Raw genomic sequence first — 27,702 nt, forward strand, 5'->3', positions numbered from 1 at the left:
CATTTGCCTGAGAGGCAGCTTGGCATAGGAAAATAAATAAATGCCCATGAAGTTTCTGAAGTCATTTAACTACTCAGAGCATCAGTTTATCATCTGTAAAATGGACAAAATGATGACAAAATTTCTTCACTTTCTAAGTTTTTATTAACCAGTGAAATTTATTTAACACACACATATCCAGCTCCAAATAGCATGGCCAGGCATGGTGGTACATGCCTGTAACCCAGCTACTTGGGAGGCTGAGGTAGGAGGATCGCGAGTTCAAGGGCAGCCTAGGAGGTTCAAAAAGACCCTGTCTCAAAATAAAAGGGCTGAACTATAGCTCAGTGGTAGAGCACCCCTGGGTTTGATTCCCAGTACTGCAAAAAGAAAATGTTTTTAATACCAGCAATGTCTTATGATTAATATATATTATCCTGTTTTTCCTCTGCTGCACAAGTTATCTTGTTGTCTTTTTGTCATCTTCATGTATTTTTTTTTTGTAATCTGTCATTGATCCAACTCATATTCTCCTGGTTGTATAAATCTCCACTCAGCATCTTCAGATACGCTAGCTATTCTATCACTTTCCCCTGCCTTAAACTACTCAGGGAGACTCTGCAACTGCTCCTCTACATACCTGTCCACCTGTCATCTGGGGTCTCACTTAGCCTGGAGGTTCCCTTGACTGCTCTTCTCTGTCAGTCTTCTGAGTTTCCTATATCTCCTCTTCCTTTCTCTCAATTACCTACTTGTTTTGTCAAGAACATGAACCTTCAATGACTTACTGAGAAAGAGAACCTGAGAATGAAGATTTTTTTGTGAGGTTGAACATTTGAAAGCATTTTTATTCTATGGGTGCCTTTGCTAGTTAGTTTTTCTGGTGAGAATTCAATTTTTTTTCTCAGAATTTTGAAGGCATAGCCTCATTATCTTCAACCTTCCATTGTGTTGATAAGACAGATTTCATTTGATTCCCGAACATTTGTATTTAACTTGTTTTTCTTGTTCCCTCTGGAAGCTTATAGGATCTCATTGCCTCTTGTCTTTGTTCTGAATTATTTATAGCGCCGTGCCTTGGTTTAAGTCTAATTTCATTCACTGTATGCGGCATTTATGGCCTCTCCCCCTTTTTTTCTTTTACATTATTTCTCCCTACCTCTAACTCTGGCAATCACTGTTCTACTTTCTGTTTCTGTAAGTTGATTATTTTAGCTATGGCATACAAATGAAATCAGGCAGTGTGCATCCTAGGACTGACTTATTTGATCTAGTATAATGTCCTTTAGTTTCATCCATGTTGTGGCATATGGCAGCATTTTCTTCTTTTTAAAAGTTGAATAATATTCCATTATATGTACATACCACATTTTTGTTAATCCCTTCATCCACCAGTGGACATTTAGGTTGTTTCCATATTTTGGCTATTGTTAATAATATCTTAATGAACATTGGAGTTCAGATATATCTTGAAGAGCCTTTTGGAAATTCTTTTGGATATATGCCCAGAATTGGGATGGCTAGATCATATGCTAGTTCTATTTTTAATTATTTGAGGAACCCCCACACTATTTTCCACAGTGGCTGCACTAATTTGCATTCCCACTAACCCATGTTCAAGGGTTCCCTTTTGTCCACATTCTTGCCAACACTTATCTTTTTTTTTTTTTTAAAGGCCATCCAAACAGATATGTGGTGATACCACTGCTTTGATTTGTATTCCCTGAAGTTGAACATATTTTCCTATACTTGTTGGTTATACTTATTTGGAGCAATGTCTATTCATGTTCTCTCAATGTCTATTTTAAAATTAGATCATTTATTCTTTTTCTTTTTTTTTTTTTCTGGCCCTCGATATAGTAATTCATATCCCTCAGTTCTGGAAAACCTGTTCTGAACAATTCCTTTGATAGTTTCTTCCCTTTTATTTCCTCTGTTCTCTTTCAGGAACTCTTATTATTCAGTTTTAAGACACCTGAAATAGTCCCCCATTTATCTTTTCTTTGTCAATGGAATGTTCATTTTTTTAAAATGTAACATTGTTTTATTTCAATGATGCAACATCTTTTCTTGTTTTTTAGAGGTTATTATAATATATCAATTTTTAAAATGCATCCTTTCTACATGTAAAACATTTCTGAAGTTGGGAGTTTGTTTTGTATATGTTAACTTTGAGAGATCTGTTAGAAATCTGTATTAGTGGTCCAGGCAGGGTGTACCATGCCTGTAATCCCAGTGGCTTGGGAGACTGAGACAAGAGAATCACAAGTTCAAAGCCAGCCTCAGCAAAGGTAAGACACTAAGCAACTCCGTGAGACCCTGTCTCTAAATAAAATCCCAAATGGGCTGGGGATGTGGCTCAGTAATCAAGTGCCTCTTAGTTCAATCCCTGGTAAAATAAATAAATAAATAAAAAGAAATCTGTATTAGTTTCCTGGGCTGCTGCAACAAATTACTATAAACATAGTGGCTTAAAACAATGGATGGGTATTCTCACACAGTCCTGGAGGTGGGAAGTGCAGAAGCAAAGTATTGGCAGGACCAGGCTCCCTCCAAAGCCTCTAGGGAAGAATTCTTCATTTTTTATTTTTATTTTGCCATGCTGGGGATTAATCCCAGAGCCATACTAATGCTAGTTAAGTGCTTTACACCAAGTTACATCCCCAGCCCCAGGGAAGAATTCTTTGTTTCTTTCAGCATTCCTTGGCTTTAGCCTCTGTCTTTTTTTTTTTTTAATATTTATTTTTTAATTTTCGGCGGACACAACATCTTTGTTTGTATGTGGTGCTGAGGATCGAACCTGGGCCGCACACATGTCAGGCGAGCGCGCTACCGCTTGAGCCACATCCCCAGCCCTAGCCTCTGTCTTCTATAACTTTCTTTCTTTCTTTTTTCCCTCTGTGTTCTATCTCCTCTGTGTGTGTCTCTGTGTCTTTTTCTTAGAAGGATACCAGTCATTGGATTTAGGGCTCACCCTAAATCTAGAATAATCATTTTGAGATTCTTAACCAAATTATATTTGCAAAGACCTATTTCCAAACATTTACTTGGATATATCTTTTTCTGGGCGGAACACAATTCAACCTACCACAACATCCATGCACCAATGTTGAATAGGGAATTCAATATGCAAGTTGTGCACATTTGGAATTCAGAGAAAAGACCCAGGCTAGAGTTATACATTTGGGATCAACAGCATATGGATGGTATTTAAAGCCAGATGTCTAAGTATTATTAAGGAAGGAGTGGACTGAGGATGTAGCTTAGTGGTTGAATACTTGCCTAGTGTACTAGAAGCACTGGGTTTGATTCCCTGAACCTGTTGTGGGGAACAGAAAATTCAAGGCCAGCCTAGGTAACTTAGTGAGACCTTGTCTCAAAATAAAAAAGGGGAAGGAATGTAGCTCAATGTTAAAATACTGATGGACTCAATCCCCGGTACCTGGGGGAGAGGGGGAATAATAGCATGTATATATGTTTATGAGGAGGAAGTTGAGAGGTAAAAGTTGATGCCAGCAGAGAGAGAAAAGACTTTTTTTGTAGTAACATATTTGAATAGGAAAGAGGACATAGAATTTAGAACTTAAGTGGAGGGGTGGTCTTTGGCAGGAACATGAATAGTTTATCCATAGTACCAGAAGAGATGGAATGTAGGTGGGTAGGGATGCAGGTACTGGTAGCTTGTGGAAATTATTTTGTGATTGCTTCTATTTTCCCAAGAAATAGGAAGCAAAGTCATCTACCCAGAGCAAAGATGGATTAGGAGGTTTGAGGTGTTAGAAGATAAGACTTAAGTGTCTTGGAATGTTGAAGGGACTGGACTGGGGCCCAATATTTTGGATCATGAATTTAAAGTGGCTAAGTATCACATTAGAGTGGCTGTGGCTTGTCTCTAGTCATTTTCAGGTGTTTGTGGGTGGAGAGTAAGATTTTGTTAGGCTTGCAGTTTTACCAAGGAAGGACTGTAATATAAGAAAGAGGCAAGGGGTTCGAAGGTTACAATGATACAACTTAAAAATGAAGGGAGAAGGTATGAGGGTTGATGAGAAAATTGTGGGTTGGTGATATAAATATTGGCTGTAATATGTAAACCAGAATGAGTGAGCTGGAAATAGGAGGGATGGCAGTAAGAGAGCAGGGTGTGGAAATTGAGATTATGAAGGTGGTTCAGTTATAATGACAAGGTTAGAGATATGACCATTAGAGTGAGTAGCTCATGCAGAGTAGAAATCAAGATCACTGAAGGGGAGCAGTCTAGGAATTGATTTGCTTGGGTGTGGAAGGGTCATTTATGTGAACCCTACGTGCACTCATCAGGTAAGGTAGTCAGTGCCCAAAGATAACTTGGTTAGAAATCCAGCTCATCCTTTCCCAGTTTCTTTACTTTTCTTATCTAATGGAGGGAGATATTGATAGTTTCTACATTGTGGGGCTATTGTGAGGACCAAGTGAATCAATACACATAAATTACTTAGAACACTGCCTAACATATAGCAAATGTAAAATAAGCTCTTATTTTTATTTTCTGGTTCTGGGCATCAAACCCAGGGTCTTGTGCATACCAGGCAAGTGCTCTACCACTGAGCCACAGCCCCAGTCCTTTCTATTTTATTTTGGGACAGGGTCTCACTAAGTTGCTCAGGCTGGCCTTGAACTTGCAATTCTCCTGCTTCAACCTTAACAGTGGCTGGATTCATAGGTACATGCCATGTACCCAGCCAGACTTTTTTTTTTTTTTTTTTGGTGCTCGGGATTGAATGCAGCACTTTGTGCATGCAAGGCAAGCACCCTACCAACTGAGCTATATCCCTAGCACCCCCAGCCAGACCTTTTTTATGTAGACTCACATCTGCTCTCGCTTTCACTCTCTCTCTCTCTCTTTAAACAAAAAATCTTTAAAAATTACCAATGATCTTGATCTTGCCAAGATCACTGGTTAATTTAATGTTTATATTACAGTACCTGACATGGCTTTATCATGTTTTGCTTCTGAAATTATCATAAAAATTTGTTTTTCAGGGAAAAATAATTTTTTTTTTCCTAAGAGATTCTTATTCTCTTAGGCTTTTCATCTCTCTTTATTGTCATCCTTTCTCAATCTACTTTTCTGGATGTTCTTCCTCTTCCTGACTTCTTAGCTTGGGACTAAGTTCACTTTTTTATTCACATTGAACATGACCTTTCCAGTCCCATGGTTTTGAATGGTATCAATATTCTAATGCAGCCAAAATTTATATCTCTCTGATCTTTTCTATTATTCGCAAAATAGTATTACCTTTCACTTATTTGTCCAGTTTTTTTTTTTTTTTTTCTTTTTGTGGTGCTGGAGATTAACCAAGGCTTCATCTAAGGTAGGCAAGTAAATGCTCTACCAGTGGGCTACATCCCAAGCCCTTGCTCCGATTATAAAACCATTCTTTACCCATTTCTTTCCCTCACCCCACACACTAATCCATTCAGCAAGTCCTCTTGACTCTAACTTCAGATTACATCTGGAATCTGACCACTTTTCATCAGCTTCATTGCTTTTATCAGAGTCCTACCTACCACTGTCCTTTGCCGTGACTGCAAGTCAATAAGCTCTGAGTGGGCCAAACATTACCTGACTCGCCGCCCCCCCCCCCCCCCCCCACGCAGTGCTGGGGATTAAATCCAGGCCCTCCCTCAAGTTAGGCAAGTCCTGTACCACTATACTCTACTCCTGTACCTGGCATTTCTCGAATTGGATGCATTGATTTGGTGAAACAGTAAAGAAACATTAAAAAAGAATTTTTTTTAAATTTTGGGCTGGAGATGTGGCTCAAGCGGTAGCGCGCTTGCCTGGCATGCGTGTGGCCTGGGTTCGATCCTCGGCACCACATACAAAGATGTTGTGTCCGCCGAAAACTGAAAAAAAAATTAAAAAAAAAAAGAAATTTTGACTATTTACTGTAGCAACACGGGTTGACTCTCAACGAAATATGAGTTAGTAGCTGCTCATGCCATGACTTTTACATTACTATGACAGAAGAAATTATTACTGTGTACTTAACTATAGCCTGGAAATGAATAGGGGAAAATGAAAACAGTTGTCACAATCACGGAGTTATAGATAAATGTTTCTTTTGAACATTTCGTTCGACCATTTTATAAAAGTTTTTTAAAGTAATGGGTCTTGCTCTGCATGCTATAGCCACTTCCTTCCACACACTCTCGACCCTACGCTCCCGAACGTTAGCCCTAGGCCCTACCGGCCACCGTCCACAGGGTAGACCCGCCCAACGCTCGCCTGCGTCGTGACGAGCCACGCCCACAGATCCCGGCACTCCCTCCGCCCCACTTCCTCTCTTTAGGATCCGCCCCGCGTCGGTGCGCCTGCGCACGGACGAACACGTGGCTGCCGCGGAGCCAGAACAGCAATGGCGGCGGGTGGTGGCGGTAGCTGCGACCCTCTGGCCCCTGCGGGGGTCCCCTGCGCCTTCTCCCCTGACAGACAGGCCTACTTCGCTTTGGCCTCTACCGACGGTCACCTGAGAGTGTGGGAGACAGCCAACAACCGACTGCATCAGGAGTACGTGCCTTCCGCGCACCTCAGCGGTACCTGCACCTGCCTGGCCTGGGCGCCAGCGCGGCTGCAGGCCAAGGTAGTGCGAGCGGGACCGTGGTGGGGGAGGGCGCTCGTTCCGATCAGGGTTTGGCGCCCCCGGGCAGGGCGACCCGCGGTCCCGCACCTTTCTGGGCCCTCGCTGCCTCAGGGCAGGGAGGCAGTGAGCGCTGTGGCGGCGGGCACTGGGCTACCTCGCCGCCTGTGTACGGCCTGTCGGGAGGGCAGTAAGAGGGCGCGGTTCGATCCGGCGGGCTCCATGCGGTCTGCGTCCCACTGTCGCTGGGCCGCCATGTTCGCCAAGGCCCCTGACCCCCCAGGGGTGGCTTCCTTCAGCCAGGCCCCACTCATCCGCATGCGCTCATGAGAGCCCTGGCTTTTGACAGAGCCCCATCTTGGAACTATACTGCTCATTCCTATCGCAGACTCAAGGGTATTGGTTTTTCTTGGACAGTTGTAATGAACAAGTCTGTTTTCTTGTTTCCGGGACCCCATCCTCCTGGGGTGCCGGCTCAACACGTGTTCTCTCACGCGTTTGGCTAACAGGGCTCTTACGCTCTAAACTCTGGACTTTCCCAATCTCCTTTTCATTCTCAGCCTTTCAGAGTTTCTTATGTTTAACTTCTGCTCGGCTCCCTCTTTTTAGTCCTTGCCTCATCTTGAATTCTTCATTAGCATTTGGAGTTAAAATGTAGTAGCTTGACTTGGTGAATATGATGTAAATCCAGGTGAAGTTTCCTGTAGATTGGAATTTGCCGAGTTAGGGAAATCTTTTTATTGTCAGGTAAATTCTCTGTTGAATCACCGGATTACATCCACTCAAACTCACTCGCACGTGCTTACTGCCCTTAATAGAGTAGCCAAACCGATTCACTTCAACATGGATTAGAAGCATCAAGTATCCTAAAGTGTGACATTTTGTCATAACTATGTTGTCAAATTTCAACACTTATGTTTAGGATAGATCTTACTCTGACCACCAGAAGAGCCCATGCTAAATTTTTGGGTGAAAGTGGGGATACATCTTTACTTGCTATACTTGGGTGAATTCTTTCAGATTTTTTTTTTGACTTTAAGTTATGTTTGCATGGTATCTCCTGTTGATTGATAAAGGACATTTATCAAGGGTCATAAATTAGGCACAAAACTCAGACTTGTAAAGTTTTAGTTGTCATTATTAGAATTTCAGCATTCTGCATATTTTTTTCTTTTTAAAATTGTTTTCAAATGTAATTTAACAGTTCTGTTAAATCCAGGCTCTCCTTCATCATAATAATTCTGCTTCTAGTTCTCCCTTTATTAAATGAGGATTATATACATTGAGAAGTTATGTAAGGTAATATATTTAATAATGCAGAAAGCACTGAGAATAATTCTTGACATGTAAGTGCTGTATTAAATATTATTAGTATATTTGTATAGTTAATTTTGCAAGGTAGTTAACAGAGCAACTTGCATAAAACCAAAAAATGGAACCAGGGCTAGAATTTAGATCTTTAAAGCTCAGTTTTTAGTTAAGTGCAACATATATTTAATATTATTAGGTTGTCCAAAACTTGTCCTCCACTTTTCTATTGACTTTCAAATCACAGTGTATGTCAGGAATGAAACTTTTTCCTAGTCTCAAATTATGAATGATAGTTGGGAATTACATGGATTTGTTCTTATAACCAGGACTGATTTCCGATTACCTTTTGTCATATTAAGTTGCTTTAATTTGGAAGGTCTTATGAAAATGAAAGTTACACTGGGGATGCAATTCAATGGTATAGCAGGTGTTCAGCTCCCATGATCTCTCTCTTACACACACACACAATGTTTCTAGGTTTCAGACTCCTTTTACTAGTATGCTCTTATTTTAGCAATATAAATATGAAATTCCCTAAAATTACTAAACTTTAAAAAACAGATTGGTGGGTCAGAATTATGAAAGTTAAATGACTTAACCAAAACCTTAGTCACTAATGAAGTAATTGTGGCCACTAGAGTCATCGTACTCTGATTTCTAGTTCAGTGCCCGTATACTCCTCTTCTTGTTCTGGAGTAACAGCTGAGAGGATTATAGAGAGCCTAATTCCTATCATATTGGGGATATGACATCCTGGATCATCAGTTTTACTTGAAGAATGAGAGTTAGTTTTGCTGTATTAAAACAGGCTTACACATATATTATGGTGTAGAATTAAAGGCCATACAATTTGAGGAAGGGGACAAAGGGAATTGAACCCAGAGGCAGTGCTACCATTGAGGTACAACCCAGCCCTTCTTTATTTTTTGAGACAAGGTTGTGCCAAGCTGCCCAAACTAACCTCAAATTTGTAATCTTCTTGCCACTTGAGTAGCTGGGATTTTAGGTATTTGCCACCATACCTGGCTGTTAAGCGATTTTTTTTAATGTTTATTTTTCAGTTGTAGATGGACACAACACAATGCCTTTATTTTTATGTGGGGCTGAGGATTGAACCCAGGTCCCGCCTGTGCTAGGCTACAATCCCAGCCCCCTGTCAAATGATTTTTAATGGTACAAAATGAGTAATTGTTCAGCAGCTGCTCAATCTCTACTCCCAGTTTCCTGGGTTATGTTCCTTGCCACATAAGTGTCAAGATGCTTTTTTTTTCTTTTCTTTTTTTGGGGGGTGGGGTGGGGGTGGGGATTGAATCCTGGGCCTTGTGTATATGCGAGGAAAGCGTTCTACCAACAGAGCTATATCCCCAGCCCAAGATGCTTTTTTTCTCATTAAACCTTCTTATTTTTGTATCCTTGAGGTTTAAAGCGTGAGGCATGAAAAAAAAATATTGTTACAAAGTCCACATTTCCAGCGTTTTGTTAAGATCCTGGCATGTTGTCCACTTTCAAACCAAAAGTAGAGATAATTCCACCCTGCTTTCAGGGTTCTCTGCATGAAGTGAGGCAGTGTACATGGCCTGTGTAGTAAAGTATGGCACATAATAAGTACTCAGTAAATGTTATTATTGAATGAATCTGTGTGGACTCCTTTAATGTTGTATTCACACTGTAAATTTTATAGGAATATCCTGCATTTGGTTTATTAATTGGCCATTTGCTACCCAAGGAGAGACAAAACATATGATATTCTTATCTAAGTGAAAAGAAATATGAGCTGGGTTTCTAAAGTAGTGGGTTAATGTAATGGTTGGTTTATAAATATTTAGAAAAGTTAGATTGCCATTTTTTGTTCTTGGTTACAGAATGAAATACTTTTTTTGTTGTTGTGATGGGGATTGAACCCAGGGCCTGTGCATGTGAAGTAAGCACTCTAGCAACTGAGCTATATCCCAAGTACTGATTATAATACTTTGTATTTATGCCTCAGTAGTTTTAGTTTCCCAAGTTTATATGTATAAACTGAGGCTGAGGTGTTAGTGTCAGGGCAGAGTTATACAGTAGATGGCTGAGCCACCTAGGAAAGGATCCTTTTTCATTGCTCCCTTAAGTCACACACTTTTCTACTTTCCTTCCCTACTGACTGTAGAACCCTAGAGGAATAGACTTTGCCTATTGTTGGCTACCACAGTACACATTTTTATACTGCTTTAATCTCAGTGCAGTTATATGACCCTACACAGCTTAGTACTTACTGGAGGAAGCCCATGGCGCGTATCAGACATTGGACAGAGCCCATGTGGTAGCATTAAGTATATTTCTAGGAAAAAATCACCATTGCTATCTCTTAGAGATGTAGCACAATTCAAATGTGTTGCTGTGCTCTCTTGAGGTCTCCAGTATTTAAACTTCAAAAGAACATAAAGATCACAGTTTAGATTTAATTGGCAGAAATAGATGTTTCTCTGTATTATAATTTAATTATTTTGTTATAAATACTATTTGTAATTTTATGTAAAATGTAAAGTTTTTACCCGCTATTTCACATTATACTTCTACATATGCCAGAATAAGTATCAGTAAGATAAGCCAAGAAGTGGAATAGGACGCTGTTTGCCAAGTACAAATGTAAACTTGGTCGTAATTTTTGGTATCTAGGAGTCAGTATTTTTCAAAGTAAGTTTTGATCCATTAGTGAATTCTGAGATAGATAATAGTGGGTTGTGACCACATTAAAAAAATGAGATGGAAAACATCAGAGAATTGCTACTCATGATAAGTTTTTCTGTGAAGCTTGTTTCATTTATATATATCATGTTTTCATGAGTGCATACTGGTTTCTTCATGTGTATGTAAACTCTACTTTGAGATTTTAGTGTAAGCCATTGCTTAAATCTGGATCAAATTCAAACTTCTTATCACCTGGATGTTTCATGGTCTCTTCACGTCATTTTTACTACTGCTTGCATTAAAAATTAAGCATGTGTTCCATTCATATTCTTTCTCATTGTTTGTGTGTTGTTGTTGTTGTTCTTTTTATTTTATGTATGTAGGGTGCTAGGCAAGCACTCTACCAGTGAGCTACCTCCTCAACTCCTCAGTGTTCTTATTGTCTTCTGGGTCTAATGTTCAGAAGCTTTCATCAGACAGGTTTGTGCTATTTGTGCTTAGCTCAGTCTGACCTTAGGTTGGACAAGGTGTTAATTTAAGAAATCACATTCTTTTAGTCTTCATTCCTGATACCTTCACTTAGAGTTTATAGTTAAAAATATATGAACTAAATTCTCAGCCAGCATTTCTCATTACTTTATATTTTTACACATCTGGTCAGTTGGGACCTGACATTTCTAGGTACTCTAAGAAAGGAAACAACTGTGTGTGACTTAAGATGAAAGAAGAAAAAAGATAACTCAGTTTTACTGTGTCTGTGATGCAGAGCATGATTTATTTCTTAAGGAAAAGAAGGTTTCTGTAGGAGATGGTATTTAAGGTAGACTTTGAAGCATAGATAGAATTCTTAACCAATGCAAATTAAGGCGAGTAGGAGAAGGCCCCTTCAAGTAAAGGGAAAAGCAAAATGAGGAAGTTTAAACACATGTATGGAGTGTGATGTATGGATAGAATTGGAATCAGTAGTACTGACCTTGGTATCAGAAATATTTAATGTGGGGTTGTACCTAAAATATTAGATTTCACTAAAATGCACATTGGTTATATAAACTTCTGATTTGGTTCATGTGTTACATGTTAGGACATGCCTATCCTGCTGAGTGGGAAGTTATTTTTAAAAAGATCATCTAACTGAAAAAAAAACATGCAAGTTAATAGCTATATGAAATTAATTGAATTATTATTTAGCTTTAGACGGTTTTCCTCAAAGTTGCATATAGATCTTGTGGGCTTGGGGCTGGGGTTGTAGCTCAGTGATAGAGTGCTTGCCTGGCATGTGTGAGGCGCTGGGTTTGATCCTCAGCACCACATAAAAATAAATAAATAAAGATATATACATATATACATACATATATATATTCATATATAGAATACTCCTGCCTGCCTTTTCTTGTTTCTGCCAAAAGTAGATTCCGCACATAGGAAAATCAGGGTTTTGGTTATGTTAATGTTTAATTTCTTTTTCTTCCTTCCTTCCTTTCTTTCTCAGTGCTTTTAATGTAAATTCAAATCTGTGGTAAAGCATATACACATTTGGACAAACCTTTACACAGTAAAAAAAAAAGGTCAGTATAGATAATTTGGTTTTTCTAGAGTCTTCTCTAAAGAAAATTCTTTTAGAGTTTTTTGATAAGGTAGCACATATTGAGTATCTCATCTGAGATGCTTGGGCCTAGAAGTGTTTCAGAATTCAGAACGTTTTGGATTTTAGAATATTTGCATAGACATTACCATTTGAGCATCCCTGATCTGAAAATCTGAAATCTTTAAAGTGCTCCAAAATTTCAGATTAAGGATGCTCAATTTACAGTTGCTTAATATACTTCTCCCTACTGCCCTTTTATGAAACAGCTGTTTGTATTTATAACCTTAATGCAGAAACCACATTTTTCTCTGGGATTATTCACAGGTAGCTTTAGAAATTCATGTAAGTGAAGTTGGGGTTGTGGGACACTTCTAATACAAAAGTTTCATTATTCAAGCAGATTAAATGTTACTGATGCGACATTAGATTATACTGTTTACACTCAGTCTTTTAATTGTAACATCCCTTTTGGGTTTGTTAATGTAGATACATTGCTAAAGAACAGCTAAATGTTATTTTTATTCTGTAATAAAAAGTTACTTCTTTTTGTTCATTTGAGTGTCTGATAAATCAAATTTTTCAAATGTAGCATCCCCATAGGATAACTAAAAGGAAAAAATTTGAAAATTCTCTAGAAATTTACTCTGATAGTCTTTATATACTGATAACATTGTAGTTTTCATTTTGTTTCTTGGATGGGGTAAATTTTTATGTTTCCTAGATTTTTATGCTATAGAGAAGAGAGATCCTATACTATTAAGAAAGTGTTCCCTTTTCTACTGGTCAGTTTTATGCTAAAAGAATGGATTTGTCAGCCCGGCACTGTGGTGCATGCCTGTAATCCTAGCAGCTTGAGAGACCGAGACAGGAGGATCTGAGAATGGATTTCTCAGAGCTTCTTTTATACCAAAACATACAGACTGGTGAGCTTTAATTAAAAAAAAAAAAAGTTTTAAAATCATATATTTCAGAATTATGAGCTCAGATCTGTGCTTGTGAGTTGTGATCATGGATTGTCATTTTGATGGAGAATACAAACTGTTAGCATCACATTTGAAATAAATCAAAAGAAATCTTGCAACATTTGCTAGTAGATGGAAACTTTTGCCTTTTCAATCATCAGAATTACTGAGCCAGCATGGAACTCAGGCCCTTGATCAGATATTGGAGCAACTTCCCTGGTTTATACTTGGAGCTTCTCTACTAGTTACAACTATTTTGTTGACTGATATTAAATTTAATGTATGCTTATAAATATAAAATTGTTTGAATTCCATTTCTTGAAAACTAGGCTAGAATTTGAGGAAAGATTGGGAAGGGGAGGGGAAAAGTTGGCTGCTTAGGTATGGATCTGTGGATTCATAGATCCTTGGGTATGGGTTTCTTGTGGAACTTCACTTAGTGTTCCTGTCAGGAGGATTGGTCAATTACTGAGAAGTGGAAGGAACATTGATGCAGCTTAGACTTGTTAAGAAAGTACCAAGAGAAAACAATACTTGACTTTCTGTGTCTGACTTGTTTGCTGCTTTCCTTTCAGACAGGTGTGAGAGAGGGATGGAGAATTTTGAGTTTCCCTTCCCATTGGAGTTTGGAGTATGTGTGTGTCTGTGTGTTTTAAAGTAATGAGAAATTATGTGAGAGTGAATCCCTGCCTTTTCTCCTTTTTAAAATGTCTTTTGTGGGATAGTGGGCTTTAATGCTTATGTATTAATTATGTTTTAGTGTTTGAAATACTAATAAATTTTTTAAAATTTTTTTTATAGGAAAGTCACCAGAGGAAAAAAAGGAAATCAGAAGCTGTAGGAACGAGTGACCAGATTGACTTGTTGGCTCTTGGTACAGCAGTTGGTAGCATTTTGTTGTACAGTACAGTAAAAGGAGAATTACATAGTAAATTAATAGTAAGTATATTTTATATAGAAAATAATGGCAAGGAAATGAATTATTAGAGATTATTGAAAAAACAATGTAATTACAGTGTACTATTCACATGAAGAAGGATGCAATCATGTCATTTGCAGAAAAATGGATGTGGCTAGAGATCAGACTGTATTTTCAAGAACTAGTTATAAAGGTTTTTTTTTTTTTTTTTAAAGAGAGAGAATTTTAATATTTATTTTTTAGTTTTTCGGCGGACACAACATCTTTATTTGTATGTGGTGCTGAGGATCGAACCCGGGCCGCACGCATGTCAGGCGAGCATGCTACCGCTTGAGCCACATCCCCAGCCCAGTTTTAAATGTTTTTAATGATTATGACTGTCTAAATTCCCACTGAATTGGATAGTCCACTTGTCATGTAACTGTTAACCGACCATTTGGGAATTTCTTTTTTTGTTGTTGTTGTTGTAAAATAATGACTTTTATTTTTCTGTCCAATGGATTTCCTGGTTTCTTAACTTAAAATTAGGGAGACAAAGAGTTTTGAGTGTTATGGCTGATTTCTGAAAGAGTCTCTAATTTTTTCTTTTATCAGCAATGGAAGGACAATACCTATATCTCAGTAGTGTTGTTTCTACCATGAATATTCCATTGAAACAGCAGCAGTAAAAAAAAAAAAAATCCCCAACTAATATGGTAGAGGAAAAATTTTGAGTTTTAGATCTACCTTTAGAGGTCTTCTGTTTGTCTATTACAAATTATACAAATAATACCCAGCTGTTAAAAAAAGGTAAAACATTCAAGATCTGTGTAGCAGGAAGGAACTCTCCCTTTATTTGTCTCTTCCCAGTTAGGGTGATCATCATGTGGGATCTTATCCCACTGTAGTTAGGAAACCATCCTTTGGTCAGTTTTTGTGGACAACAGATTTATATCATCCTGTGCAATGGAAGTGGTTGCTTTGGCCCTGGGCATGATGCTGATGGAGCCTAGAAGTTCTTTTTAAGTCATTTTAATACCACACAGGGGGCTGGTGTTATGGCTCAGCAGTAGAGCGCTCGCCTCTCACATGCAAGGCCCTGGGTTTGGTCCACAGAACCAAATAAAAATAAATAAATAAAATAAAGCTAAGGAAAAAAATACCACACAGGATTATAACAATATCTTTAAGAGGGATCACAGAGGAACTCAGAGGCAGGGTGATGAACAGTGTTGTGATGGTTTGGTAAAATAGAAAGGGACCATGCAGGCATTAGAGCTAGTCTGTTTTGAGGTTGACTCCTGCTAGTTAAGTGATCATGGGTAGGGGGTGGGGGTATGGCTCAGTTGGTAGAGTGCATGCACAAGGCCCTGGGTTCAGTCCTTAGCAACACACACACACACACACGCACACACAAAGTGATCATAGGTAAATTAACTTATCGTCTCTTAAATGGGTATTGGATAACCTGCCTCTTGACTTGGACATAGTAGTGTATTTAAAGTGCCTGGCATGTAATGGTATTTGTTAAATGTTTGTTGAATGAGTAAGTGAATGAAAGGATACATTGCTAAATTGCTTTCCAAAAGGACACTAATTTTTCACTGCCACCAGAAATATATTGTAAGGCCATTTTTATTATGTCACCAGCACAGGCAGTATAACTATAAGTTGCTAGATGAACAGACTGAAAATGCTACTTTGTTTTGGTTTGTATTTGATTACTAACAATTGAGCATTTTGATATATTTGATACATATTTCTGAATTCTTTCTGTGGGATTTATGTATTCATATCCTTTGTTTAATTCTTTGTGTATAATATAGGAATGAGTTCTTTGACTTGACAGCTGATAAGAGGGAAGGGAAATAATTGAACTTAATGTTTTAAAATATTCTCCTTTGGAAGTAAGAGTAATTTTATTTGGAAGTAGCTTACATGATTTTGAGTGATTACTTTAACTATAATGAATGGATGTAGGTTAGGGCTTAATTAAGACCTAACATTTTGGTTACAACTTTTATTTTTTCTTTAATTTTTTTTAATATTTTATTTTTTAGTTGTAGTTGGACACAACACCTTTATTTCACTTATTTATTTTTATGTGGTGTTGAGGATTGAACCCAGGGTCTCGCACGTGCAAGGTGAGTGCTGTACCACTGAGCCACAACCCCAGCCCATAATTTTTATTTTTTTAACCTGCAGAGTGGTGGACATGACAACAGAATCAATTGTGTACAGTGGCATGAAGACAGTGGCTGCTTATATAGTTGTTCAGATGATAAATATATTGTGGAATGGAACGTACAGACATGCAAAGTAAAGTGGTAAGTAGCACTGATGGCTCTGGAATTGGTGGCGGACTTATTTACCATTTGGAAATATAACAAGAGTTTGATAAATCCTGCTAGACAAAATGGGGAATAAACACATTAAGAAGGTTATGTACTGTTCTCAGGGAACCTTTAATCAAATTAGGCCTGCAAGATTTTAGTACATAAAAGTAAAATGGTACAAGGGGAAAATAATTGTAGAAGAGATTTTATTTGGAAGTAGCTTACATGATTTTGAGTGATTACTTTAACTATAATGAATGGATGTAGGTTAAGGCTTAATTAAGGTAGCATGTGGTTATTTTTCAGATGAGTACAGTAGTGTTGAAGTCCTGGTGGAATAGAAGGTATGTCAGTTGGACTAGGACAGATAGAATTTGGATAGAGGAGGGCAGGAGAGTCCTTTTAATAGTAGATTAAGGAAAGTGAGTAGATAGCAAGAGCAAAGGCCAAGATATAGAAAAGTGAAACATTTACTTGTGTAGTGAGTAATTTAAAGGAGGTGCGGACTAGATGATTATGCATGGTAGAGAATAGAAATATCAAATTAATAAAAATTACATCAGAAGAGGGAAGTGGTTTGGGGGTTTTTAGACAAATTGAATTTGAAATCATGTGAAAGACAAGACCTAGCAGTCAGGATGGTGACAGGCTTAGAATTTAAGGGGAGGGCTCAGGACTGGAGGTACTGGTGAGGAAACTATTTGCACTCCATTTACGTATAACAGTAGTTTTTATACTGGTGACCTGCTTGAAACACCTGTCAGATCCAGAGGGTCTGGAATGGGACCTGTGTTGTTATATTCTGGATGAGAATTCATGAAGTTGGTTTCTTCACATGGAGACCAGTAATGTTCAAGGCACATTGTTCAACAGTTTAGACCATTGTGTTTAATCATAATACAGTGATGTTGGCTTTGTCCCTACTTTATAATTGAGAAATAGATGAAGAGCTTGACCTCTTGCCTTTTAAACTATGCTCTTTTTAAATATTTGTTTACAGCTTTATCCTTAACATTCTTCTGTTAATTGACACCCCCCCCCCCATTTTAGATACTATCTACTTATTTCCTCCTGTGGAAGATGAGGATTTAACTCTCTTATGTCTCTTCCTTGTTATTATATTAGATTTGGTTCAGCAGTATTTGTTGTTTATATTATGATTCCTTATTGTTAAAGCTGAGGTTTGGATTATCCCAGGTTTACATTTCCTTGTACAAAATTTTTCTTTTCTTGGGGTTTATCACATAGTTTTCTTCACATAGTTTAATATGTACCTGATATTAGTTTACTCTCATTCTTAACAGTAGTGTAAATCTTCCAGTTATATTTAGACACATCAATTAGTTTTATTTATTTCTTGAGAGAATTTCTATTGTCCTGGGTTTGCTGAATAGCCACTGTTGTGAGATTTGCTTTCATCATCATCCTGAAAAATTTCTCTTGTTAGATTGAGCCTCTGTTGCCTGGATGACATTTTCCCCTCTCTTGGTTAGGGAACACTGGTCGATAGCTTCTTAAGGAGAAGGGTGTGTTTGTGGTGAATTTTTGAGATTTTGTTTACTCACTGTTGTCATTTTAATTCTACTGTCTTCATTGATAGTTTGAGGATAAAGATTTTAGTTTGAAATTACTTTCCCTCAGAATGTTTTATTTTGTTTCATTTTGGGATAGGGCCTCATGGAGTTGCCAGGGCTCCAGTGATCCTCCCACCTCTCAGCCTGTGGAGTGGCTGGGATTACCCTGTTTTCCTTTAGGACTTTGAAGGTGTTTGTTCCATTGTCTTTTCAGTGTGAATTATCTTGGGTATTCTGTAATTTTATGTGCTCTCTAATTAATTGCATTGGTGCTGGATTAGACCATTTCTAGGCCTGGCAGCCTAGAAATTCACATGCTTCATTTTTCTTGTACTATTCATTAGATAATTTTATTCACTATTTTTTTTAACTCCCTATTACTATATACTGTTTTTCAGATCTTGTATTTTGTGAGCTGATTATTGCAATTTCTGACTTGTTTTCTCTGGTTTTTCATTTTGCCTTTTTATTTGTTATCTGTTTAATTTTTTCAATTTCATTTTCAAAACCTTCTGTTGAGTTAGGCGTAGTTTTGTGTACAGCTGTAATGCCAGAGACTCCAGGCTGAGGCAGGCTCAAGGCCAACAACTTAACAAGGCCCTTAGCAACTTAGTGAGACTCTGTCTCAAAACAAAAAGTTAAAAAAAAAAAAAAGGGCTGGGGATGTGGCTCAAGGGTAGGGCGCTTGCCTGGCATGCGTGCGGCCCGAGTTTGATCCTCAGCACCACATACAAACAAAGATGTTTGTACGCTGAAAAGTAAAAATAAATATTAAAATTCTCTCTCTCTCTCTCTCAAAAAAAAAAAAAAAAAAAAAAAAGAAGAAGTGGCTGTAGAGTTTATCAGTGGATAAGATTAAAAAAAAAAGTGGGTATGTAGGTCAGTGGTAGTGCACCCTTGGTTTCAGTCCTCAGTACTGGGGGGAAAAAACCAAAAAACTTCTATAGAATTTATAATTTCTCTTGTATTTTTAACTTCTAGGAGGGTTTTTTTATTTCTTCTATATTTCTTTATCATTGAATTTTTTTAGTTCTCCGAAAATAATAGATGTAATATTTCAATTTTTTTCTCTTTATAATCATCTTTTGAGGGTGATGTGTGGTGATTTGTCTGATTTAGTCTATTTTTCATGTTGAAGGCATTCTTTAAATTGCTGGAGATCCTTGGCTGCCTATTGCATCTTAAAAATTAAAAAAGCTGATTGGAAGGTTTTGGTGTGGGTGTGTGACTCAATTGTTGGGGCCTTATTTGTGGCTTGATTGAAGGGCCTTAAAATGTCAGTGTGTAGAATGTTCTTCTCTAGTGCTTTTTATGCTTTAACCCATTATGGCTCATCATCAAAAATATATGGGATACCTACAAAAGCCTATAAGATGGGAGAATTTTTTATCCTCTTCCTCATAACATGCCATGTTGAGAGGAACCTATGAAGGAGACTTCACTCTAGTATATGTCTAGGATTATGAACTTAACACAGGATTTTAGGGGATGCAATTGTCCTAGGATTTCAGATTGTATTTTTATTGCTTGTTTTTTTTTTTTGTTGTTGTTGTTTTATGGTTTGTTTTGCCCCATCAGTGAGATGTGTTTACCTCTCTTCACTATACAGCAAATGGAAAGGTGACAATAGCAGCGTCACTTCCCTGTGTATCAGCCCAGATGGAAAAATGTTGCTTTCAGCTGGTCGAACAATCAAACTATGGGTTTTGGAGACCAAAGAAGTCTACAGAGTGAGTCAAATTATTTTCTAAGTTGACAATCATATACAATATGAAAGAGAAAGATAAAGAAGTTTGAGTCGTAGAATGTTGTTTCCTAAGTACAAATTCTTAGTCATGCTCCATGGTTTCTTATAGTTCCAGCACTTGGCAGGCTAAGGCAGCAGGATTGCTTGAGCCCCGGAGTTTGAGTCCAGTCTGGGCAGTCTAATGAGATCCCCATCTCAACCCACCCCTCCCCCCGGCAACCAGCCCAAACAGATTTTTAAATTTTTAGGTACATCAATTAGATAAAAATTAGCCTCCAAATTTGATTCGTTGATATTAAGTACATTATAGACAAGTTTGCATTTTTCAAAAAAATGAATAAAATAAACAAATGGACTCTGAACTTAAAATCTATTCTACCATGCAAGGATTGTGGTAATTTTGTTTTCTTGCTTGTATCCAGCATTTGGTCCATTTATAGTGTTTAACTATGGAGATTAGTATTAGGAGGGAAAAACAGTTGAATTCAGAGGTTACTCAACTTTTGGTGCTGTGATGATGCCTTAAAATTGTGGTTTCGACTCACTGAGAGTAAAATGAGGACCTACAATTCCTTGGCTGTGTCTGAGCACCTGAGCACACTTGAGAAATGAGTAGAACTGGGGCTGGGGATGTAGCTCAATGGTAGAGCCCTTGCCTAGCATGTGAGAGACCCTTTGTTTTAATCCTCAACATTGTTAAAAAAAAATAAAAATAGAATTAAAAAATGGAAGAAATAAAGTTAATGTGGTAGGATCATGGGAGTTAAAAGGAACATCTTAATTTTCAGTGTTTTCAGAGTTTTTATTTTATTTTTAAGAAGAGGGGATTATAACATAAATAATATCATTTGCTTACTATTAAATAGAATTGTTACTTCCCTATAGAGCTGTTTTGTTAGATAATATCGTTTAGAGCTTATTTATGATGATACCTAGGGAATTTTAATGTTTGTAGTGCTTTGAATCCATCCTCTCCTAAATAAGATTTAACTTTCTAGCACTTCACAGGACATGCGACACCAGTTTCATCACTTATGTTCACTACTATCAGACCTCCTAATGAGAGCCAGCCCTTTGATGGAATTACGGGTCTTTATTTCTTATCTGGAGCAGTGCATGACCGGTTACTTAATGTCTGGTAGGTAGTTCTTTTGAATTTGGGACACAGCTTTGCCTTAAAATCTGTCAAAGCTTATGTGGTTAATAAAAAAGAGTATGAAACTTGCTTTATTGCATTTAATGTTGGTATTACCTTGACTTGTAATAAAGAATTTAGTCTGCCTAAAAAACATATTTTGAGAACACTTAAGAACATTATATAATATAACCTCTCTGTTTGGAGATGCAGGGGTCTCGGTATTTTTGTGCCTGGGCAGTTTAAAAGTAGCTTAAAATATATTTTTAGGAAAACTTCATTCTGTTGAATATATGGTGCCACTGGATTAATGCAATAATATCTATTTACAAATGGTTTGCTGAGGATATAAATTTTCCTGACTTATTACTGAGATTTACCAATAATCCCCTTTTTTTGTAGTAGTAGTTACTAATTCACTCAGAAGTTAACTTTTTTTTTGAACCCAGGGCCTTGTGCATGTGAGGCATGCACTCTACCAACTGAGCTATATCCCCATCCCCTCAGAAGTTACTTTTAATCCATCTTCTTCTAAATGAGAGTTTTAAAAATAAAAATTTGTTTGACGTTAAATAGCCATCAGAAAGTTTTTAAATGAGAAATTTTTTGAAATTTATGTCAGCATCTGATGGTGCTTTTATTCCCAACTGCTTTTCATGGGTAATAAGAGTCTTTAAAAATGGAAATAGTTTCTCATTCTAGTAATAATTAGTTGAGCATGTCCTTGACCATATAAAATTACTATGTGTTTACAAAACTGTGCTCATTTAGAAGTGCAGCTCACCAAGCTGGGTTTGATGGTATGCACATGCTATCCCAGTACTTTGAGGAGATGATGTTATCTCTTATTGATGGGCTAAGATGGAATTTTTACAAGTTGATGAAAAGAAGTTGATTTTTGAATAGTGTTTGTAAAATCACATTTGTTAACTCATTTTTATACAAAATAAAGTTTAAGGTCTAACTTAAGTAAACTGCATACTTCTAAAATGTACAGATTGATGCTTTGATCTACATGTACATATTTTGAAAACCTTGATCACAAGCAAGACAACATGTGCATTGCTCCCAAGAGTTTTCTGGGTCCTTTGCTAATCCCTCCCTACCCCAAGTTTCCAGGTTTGTTGACAGATTAGGATCATTACAGATAGAGCTGCTATGCATGTTTGTGCACAAATCTGGACTGGCATGATTTCATTTCTCTTTAGTGAGTACCTAGGAGAGCAGTGGCTAGAGTGTATGATAGGTGAACATTCTAATTTTTTTAAGATTGTCATATTTTGTTTTTCAAAGAGGTTGTATCATTTTATATTCCTGATAGCTATGTAAGAGAGTACTAATTTCTTCACATTCTCACCAACACTTGGTATGGCAATTAATTTAAGCCATTCTAATAGATGGGTAGTGATGTTTCATTGTGGTAGTAAATTGCAGTTCCTACCATAAATGCCTAATGATCATATTTTTCCATTATGGGTATTCAGTGATTGCAGTACTATTTTTTGAAGAGGTTGTCTCCACTGAGTTGGTTTTGCCTATGTATACACACACTCATACAAGTGTACAGTTGATTCTCAGTATTCATAGTTGTTCTGTTAAGTCCGTATGAACTTTGATGTACTGGATCCTTAACCATAACTCCTTTGATGGAGAAAAATATTTAGGTTATCAGTAGCCTCTGGTCAGAGCATTTTTTGTCATCTACGTAATGCATAACCTTATTTTATGTGTGTTTTGTTTAAAGATACCTTATTTAGTATGTATTTTGATTAACATTAGACTCCTACCACTGTAACTCAGTCTTATTTGACATATATTTTCTCTATAAGGCACATTAGAACCTTATTGCACTTAGGAACATATACAACACTTTAGTACTATGCTTTTAGGTAGCTATTTTTTTTAAAAAATATTATTTTAGTTGTCAATGGATCTTTATTTTATTTATTTATATGTGGTGCTGAGAATTGAACCCAGTGTCTCATACATGCTAGGCAAGTGCTCTACCACTGAGCCACAACCCCAGCCCTTGGGTAACTTTAAACAGTGAAATTACTAATAAACAAATATAATGAAAATTCAGAAATGATGGCACTAAGTAGACTTCTTATATAAGAGCTGAAATAAGGCAGATGAAGCCTTGTTCCGATTTCTGGAAATGCTGGGCATTGGACAGCTTGCAGCTTTCATTTTCCCACACATGACTGAATACGCATGAATGCTCACAGACAATAATTTTGGGGTTACAAGTAAGTTTTAGCAAGTATGTGAATTCACAAATACATAGTCCATGAAGAATGAGGATGGTGAGTGTGTGGAAGGGGGTATAGACATAGTATGTCTGTTTCTGGACACTTTTTCTTGATGTTATAAAGTGAATTATTTCTAAATTGACTATAGACTCCATGCAAACCAAAATCCCATCAGCCTTTTTCAGAGAAATTGTCAAGCTGATTCTCAAGCTCAAATAGAGATGAAAAAGACATAAGAATGGTCAAAGTGACTTTGAAAAACAAAAAAAAAAGTTGGACTAACATGGTCTGACTTCAAGACTTCAAGCTTTTATCAAGCTGTTAATCAAAACATTGTGATGACATCAAAATAGACAAAGAGATCAATAGAACAGGATAGAGAATGTTATTCATTGTTTTAATTTGCCAGAAATGTATTAATACTTTGTATTTCCAAACCAATATGCTAATAAGGTTGTGGCATGGATGTTCCCCTTATTTTGACCTTTAATAATCTTACTCAGCTTTCAAAAGATCAACAAAAACTATAGGGACTCAAATACTGTGATTTCCCTCTTGGGTAAATCTGTCTTCTTATCTAATGGTTGCTTTTGTTTTCTAGGCAGGTCCGGTCAGAAAACAAAGAAAAGAGTGCAGTGATGTCTTTTACGGTCACTGATGAACCTGTCTATATTGACTTGACTTTGTCAGAAAATAAAGAGGAGGTAAGTGGGTTGATTTTTGAGAATTGTTTTTGGATTTTATAAACTTTAGTCTTAAAGTATGGATGTGAGGGAGTAATAACAAAATGTAACCAAAATCTTAGACTGTGGAAGCAACATTACATCACTGCGATAAGTTCTTATAAGAGGAAGGGAAGGGGAAGGTTTGTGTACAAAGGTAGTATATATTTAAGTCATCATGTAAATTAACAAAATTGTTGTATCAAATGCATTTTTTTTTTGGTTATAAAACCTTATAGGTCCTAACTAAGATGTGTTTTGTTCCAAGAATGACATCCCATGGGCAAAGGGGCACATGCCTGTAATCCCAGTAACTTGGAAGTAGAGTTTGAGACCAGCCTGGGCAATTGAGTGACACTGTCTCAAAAAATAAAATGGGTTGGTGGTAGCTCACTGGTAGAGCTTCCCTTGATTCAATCCCCAGTAACAGAGGGTGGGAAAACCACATTATTCTGTTTGATGCTTTTTTATATTTTAGAATTTTCAGCATTAAATAAATATGGCTTTACTGAAGTTCTTCATGTTCATGTGTCTGTTTGACTAAAGCTGGGTAAGATTTTGATTTGGGCAGAATATTTGAATCTTTTTTTTTTTTTTTTTAAGACAGTTTTAGGATATTTCATAACAGAGGTTTTGAAATTTGTATGTTGCAAACCCTTAGGGATTTAGAGATGATTTAGAAATTTTTCATCTTGTTTTAATATTTTTGAAAAGTACTGTAGTGGAATGAGCATTGGTTTAAAAATTTTAAGAGACTGGTTTAGATATCGATTCTGCTGTTAGCAAACTCAGGGTTTTTCTTTGTGTGTTTTTTTTTTTTGTTTGTTTCCTTTTCCTTTGAGGGGGTGGGGGGGCTTGCCCAGGCTGGCCTCTAATGCTGAATCTTCTTGCCTCAGTCCCTGAAATGTCTGGACATGGGTGCATGTTTCTGTGTTGGGATTACAAGCTTGGCTTTATAATGGAAGTGTGGGGATGTTGATTAGATCAGTGATTGCCTATAAGGAATTCTGTCTTTTAGGATCCAGTTCAGATAGCGAGGAGATAACACAGTTATTATTTTTAGAAAACTATCCTAGGAATCCAACATGTAACCATTATATACTTTATAAAGTCATAGGTTTGAGAACATTTGGTGTGATTGGTGCACTATCTCATGTTTATTATAGAAGTTTTGATCATAGGAAAGTAATATAATGAGAAACACTTTGGTATTTATTCCCATGTTATTAAACAAAATCACTTGCCAAAAAGTTTAAAACGTGTGTGTATGGTTTTTTAGTGGCAGGTACTTTGAATCTAAATTCCAGTAACTTCTATAATAAGAGAAATCATGCTCAATAACTTTAGAAAATGGACTGGATTTTTGCTTTCTTATTTTGTGACCGAATTATTTTGCTACATTTAGATTTAATTTTTTTTATCTAATAATAATACTGGCACTATACTTAAAATTGTCAATAATAAAACAGGGCTTTTTAAAAAAGGTGATGGCATAAGAAGCTAATTCTGACAAGTATCAGCTAATTCTGACTTTAATAAAATTGTAGTTATAGTAATTTAAAGTAAAATTCCAAAACAAAACCTCAATTCTGATACTGCCCAATATTTTACTTGTGTATTCTGACAGTAACACAGATTGTTCCTTTGCCAGAGGTGATCATTTTTAAGTTGATCCTCGCTGTTCTTTTCCTCTGATTATTTAAAAGGATGGGAAGAAAATTGAGTTTTTATGGATTGGGGACTGATGCATATTATTCACTGAGTTAATCGGCTACATTTTTCTTTTAGCCTGTGAAGTTAGCTGTTGTTTGCAGAGATGGTCAGGTTCATCTTTTTGAACACATATTAAATGGGTAAGTAAGAAGTTTTCCTGGTCAGAAATTTGTTTCCCTGTTTATTTTTCGTATTTCCTCCTCATTATTCTTTCATTATATTACAGTTCATTTAGTTTATTTATTTATATTAATACAGTAAGAACCCAAGTTTTTGGAGTTATGGACCATTTTAATTTTTTTGTGTGTGGTTAGGAGAGTGACTTTTAAAATACAAGTATAGGGATTTAACTATAGACCATTATAAAAGTAGTATGTACTCACTTTCAAACATTCAAGAAACTCGAATCTTCCTCCATTGAGTTCTCCTAGGGGTATCCATAAACGTAGTGTGTAGCCCTTGAGACTTATTTACATAGTGGTGTGTACATGGAATGTATAATTGAGACCTAAAGGAACTGGGACCCAGAGATAGTGAGCCCAGTGAGGACTTGGATATTTCTTCTTGGGTACTGGTAAGCTGTTGAAGGGCTGTAAGTGGAGCATTGATGGGATTTGATCTAAATTTTGAGGCAGTCATTCTGTGTGACATGCTTGAAATAGCCTAAAGAGAGGTAAAGGCCAAAGCAGAGATGCAAATTCTTGGTTTCTAGGTATAGTTGTGAAGTTATTATACTTGAAGGAGTAAGTTGGAAAGATAGCTTTAAGTTTAAATGATAGAGGAGGGTGCACTTAAGGAATAAGTGATAATATATCTAAGGTGTGAGGAATGTGTGACTGAAATACAATGAAGGGTACAATCATTGGAGGTAGGAACTGAGATACCAGAGTATTGGAAGTCTCTTCAGCCTGAACATGAAATATGGCAACTGCCAAGAAAGGAATTCATTAGGGAGCAGTGTTGGGAAGAAGGAAGTAAACCATTGAAATCTTCCAGAAATATAGGGGAGTAACCCAGAGGTGGCAACAGGAAGGGTGATGCTGACAACATTTGAAAGTTTTCAGGTGAAAGAGGGAGAGACTGTAGTCTTGAAGTGTCAGTGGAGAACAAGGAGCACACGTAAATCAGATCTTACTAAGGTCTCTGGCACAAGGGTGTGGGAGACAAAACAGCTACAGCTTGAGAGGGTGGCAAGGATAAGCCAGGGAAGATAAGGTTAAAAATGTCCTTACATATGGAAGACATAATTTTGTTTCTGGAGCTATATTGCAGAGGTCATGGTGAGGCTTCTGGGGGTTGGGAACTGTTGGAGATGGGACTGGCTGGAAGAGAGAATGTGTGTAAGGGCTGAAGTGAGGGGCAGGTTGGAGCAGGTGAGAGACCATTTGGGAGTTTAGAGAGTCCTTTTCTTTTGGTACTGGGGATTGTACTCAGGGAAACTTAACCATTGAGTTATATCCCCATGTCTAAAAAATCTCACTAAGTTGCTGAGGCTAGTCTTGAACTTGGAATTCTCTTGCCTCGGCCTCCCAGTGGTTGGGATTACAGGCATGTGGCATTGTGCCTGCCTGGGGCCTCCGTTTGGGGCTTTCCTGGGTCCTGACAGAGTGGGGCAGAGGGGCAGGTGTGTTTCAAGGCCAGTTTTAGCATGGAGGTGTTGGTGGGGGCAGGTGAAATCTTGAAAGGCATACTTGTGCTTCAGGTAATGATGGTAGTGTGGAGGTTAGAGTAGGGTTACTTTACGTGACTAGGTGCCAGCTTCAGAGAATTAGTAAGAGGTGTTGTTTGAAATTCTCTAAACTTAATATATTTTTTTTTCCCTATTCCTAGACACTGCAAAAAGCCTTTGACTTCAAACTGTACAATTCAGATAACAACACCTGGGAAAGGCAAGAAATCAACACCAAAACCCATCCCTATTCTAGCAGCTGGCTTTTGCCCAGACAAAATGTCATTGTTGCTTGTATATGGCAATTGGTTTCAGCCTACTATTGAGCGAGTGGTACGTAGATGCTACTCTGGAGAAACACAATATGGCATCAACCCATCCTTGGGAAAGAGGAATTTTTTTTTTTTTTTTTAAAGAACACATTGGCTACTCATTGGAATACTTAAGGAGAAATAGGACCTTCCACAGGGTGGTTTATTTTAATTTGTAAGAACTTTGTGTTCTATTCAGCCCAGTATACCTAAAATAACAT

General features: G+C 37.3%; 1 protein-coding gene and 1 non-coding gene across 2 annotated transcripts in view; both read left to right on the forward strand.

Annotated features, from left to right (window-relative positions):
* The first annotated feature begins 6,334 nt into the window (after positions 1–6,334).
* Wdr43 (WD repeat domain 43) overlaps positions 6,335–27,702 on the forward strand; it is a 42,685-nt gene continuing 21,317 nt past the window's right edge. The window contains exons 1-8 of the mRNA XM_046441555.2: positions 6,335–6,602; positions 13,926–14,063; positions 16,228–16,349; positions 19,542–19,662; positions 20,678–20,817; positions 23,668–23,770; positions 25,577–25,641; positions 27,332–27,503. Of these exons, the coding sequence (XP_046297511.1) occupies positions 6,378–6,602; positions 13,926–14,063; positions 16,228–16,349; positions 19,542–19,662; positions 20,678–20,817; positions 23,668–23,770; positions 25,577–25,641; positions 27,332–27,503 (1,086 nt within the window). The 5' untranslated portion in view covers positions 6,335–6,377. The remainder of the gene's footprint in view (positions 6,603–13,925; positions 14,064–16,227; positions 16,350–19,541; positions 19,663–20,677; positions 20,818–23,667; positions 23,771–25,576; positions 25,642–27,331; positions 27,504–27,702) is intronic.
* LOC124090881 (small nucleolar RNA SNORD53/SNORD92) lies at positions 20,186–20,270 on the forward strand. Its single transcript, XR_006851266.1, has one exon. It is a non-coding gene; the product is annotated as a small nucleolar RNA SNORD53/SNORD92 (small nucleolar RNA).

This window comes from Marmota monax, unplaced genomic scaffold (assembly GCF_021218885.2).
Source record: "Marmota monax isolate L192 unplaced genomic scaffold, Marmota_monax_Labrador192_F-V1.1 WCK01_AAM20220418_F8-fsc00010, whole genome shotgun sequence".
Taxonomy (NCBI): Eukaryota; Metazoa; Chordata; class Mammalia; order Rodentia; family Sciuridae; genus Marmota; species Marmota monax.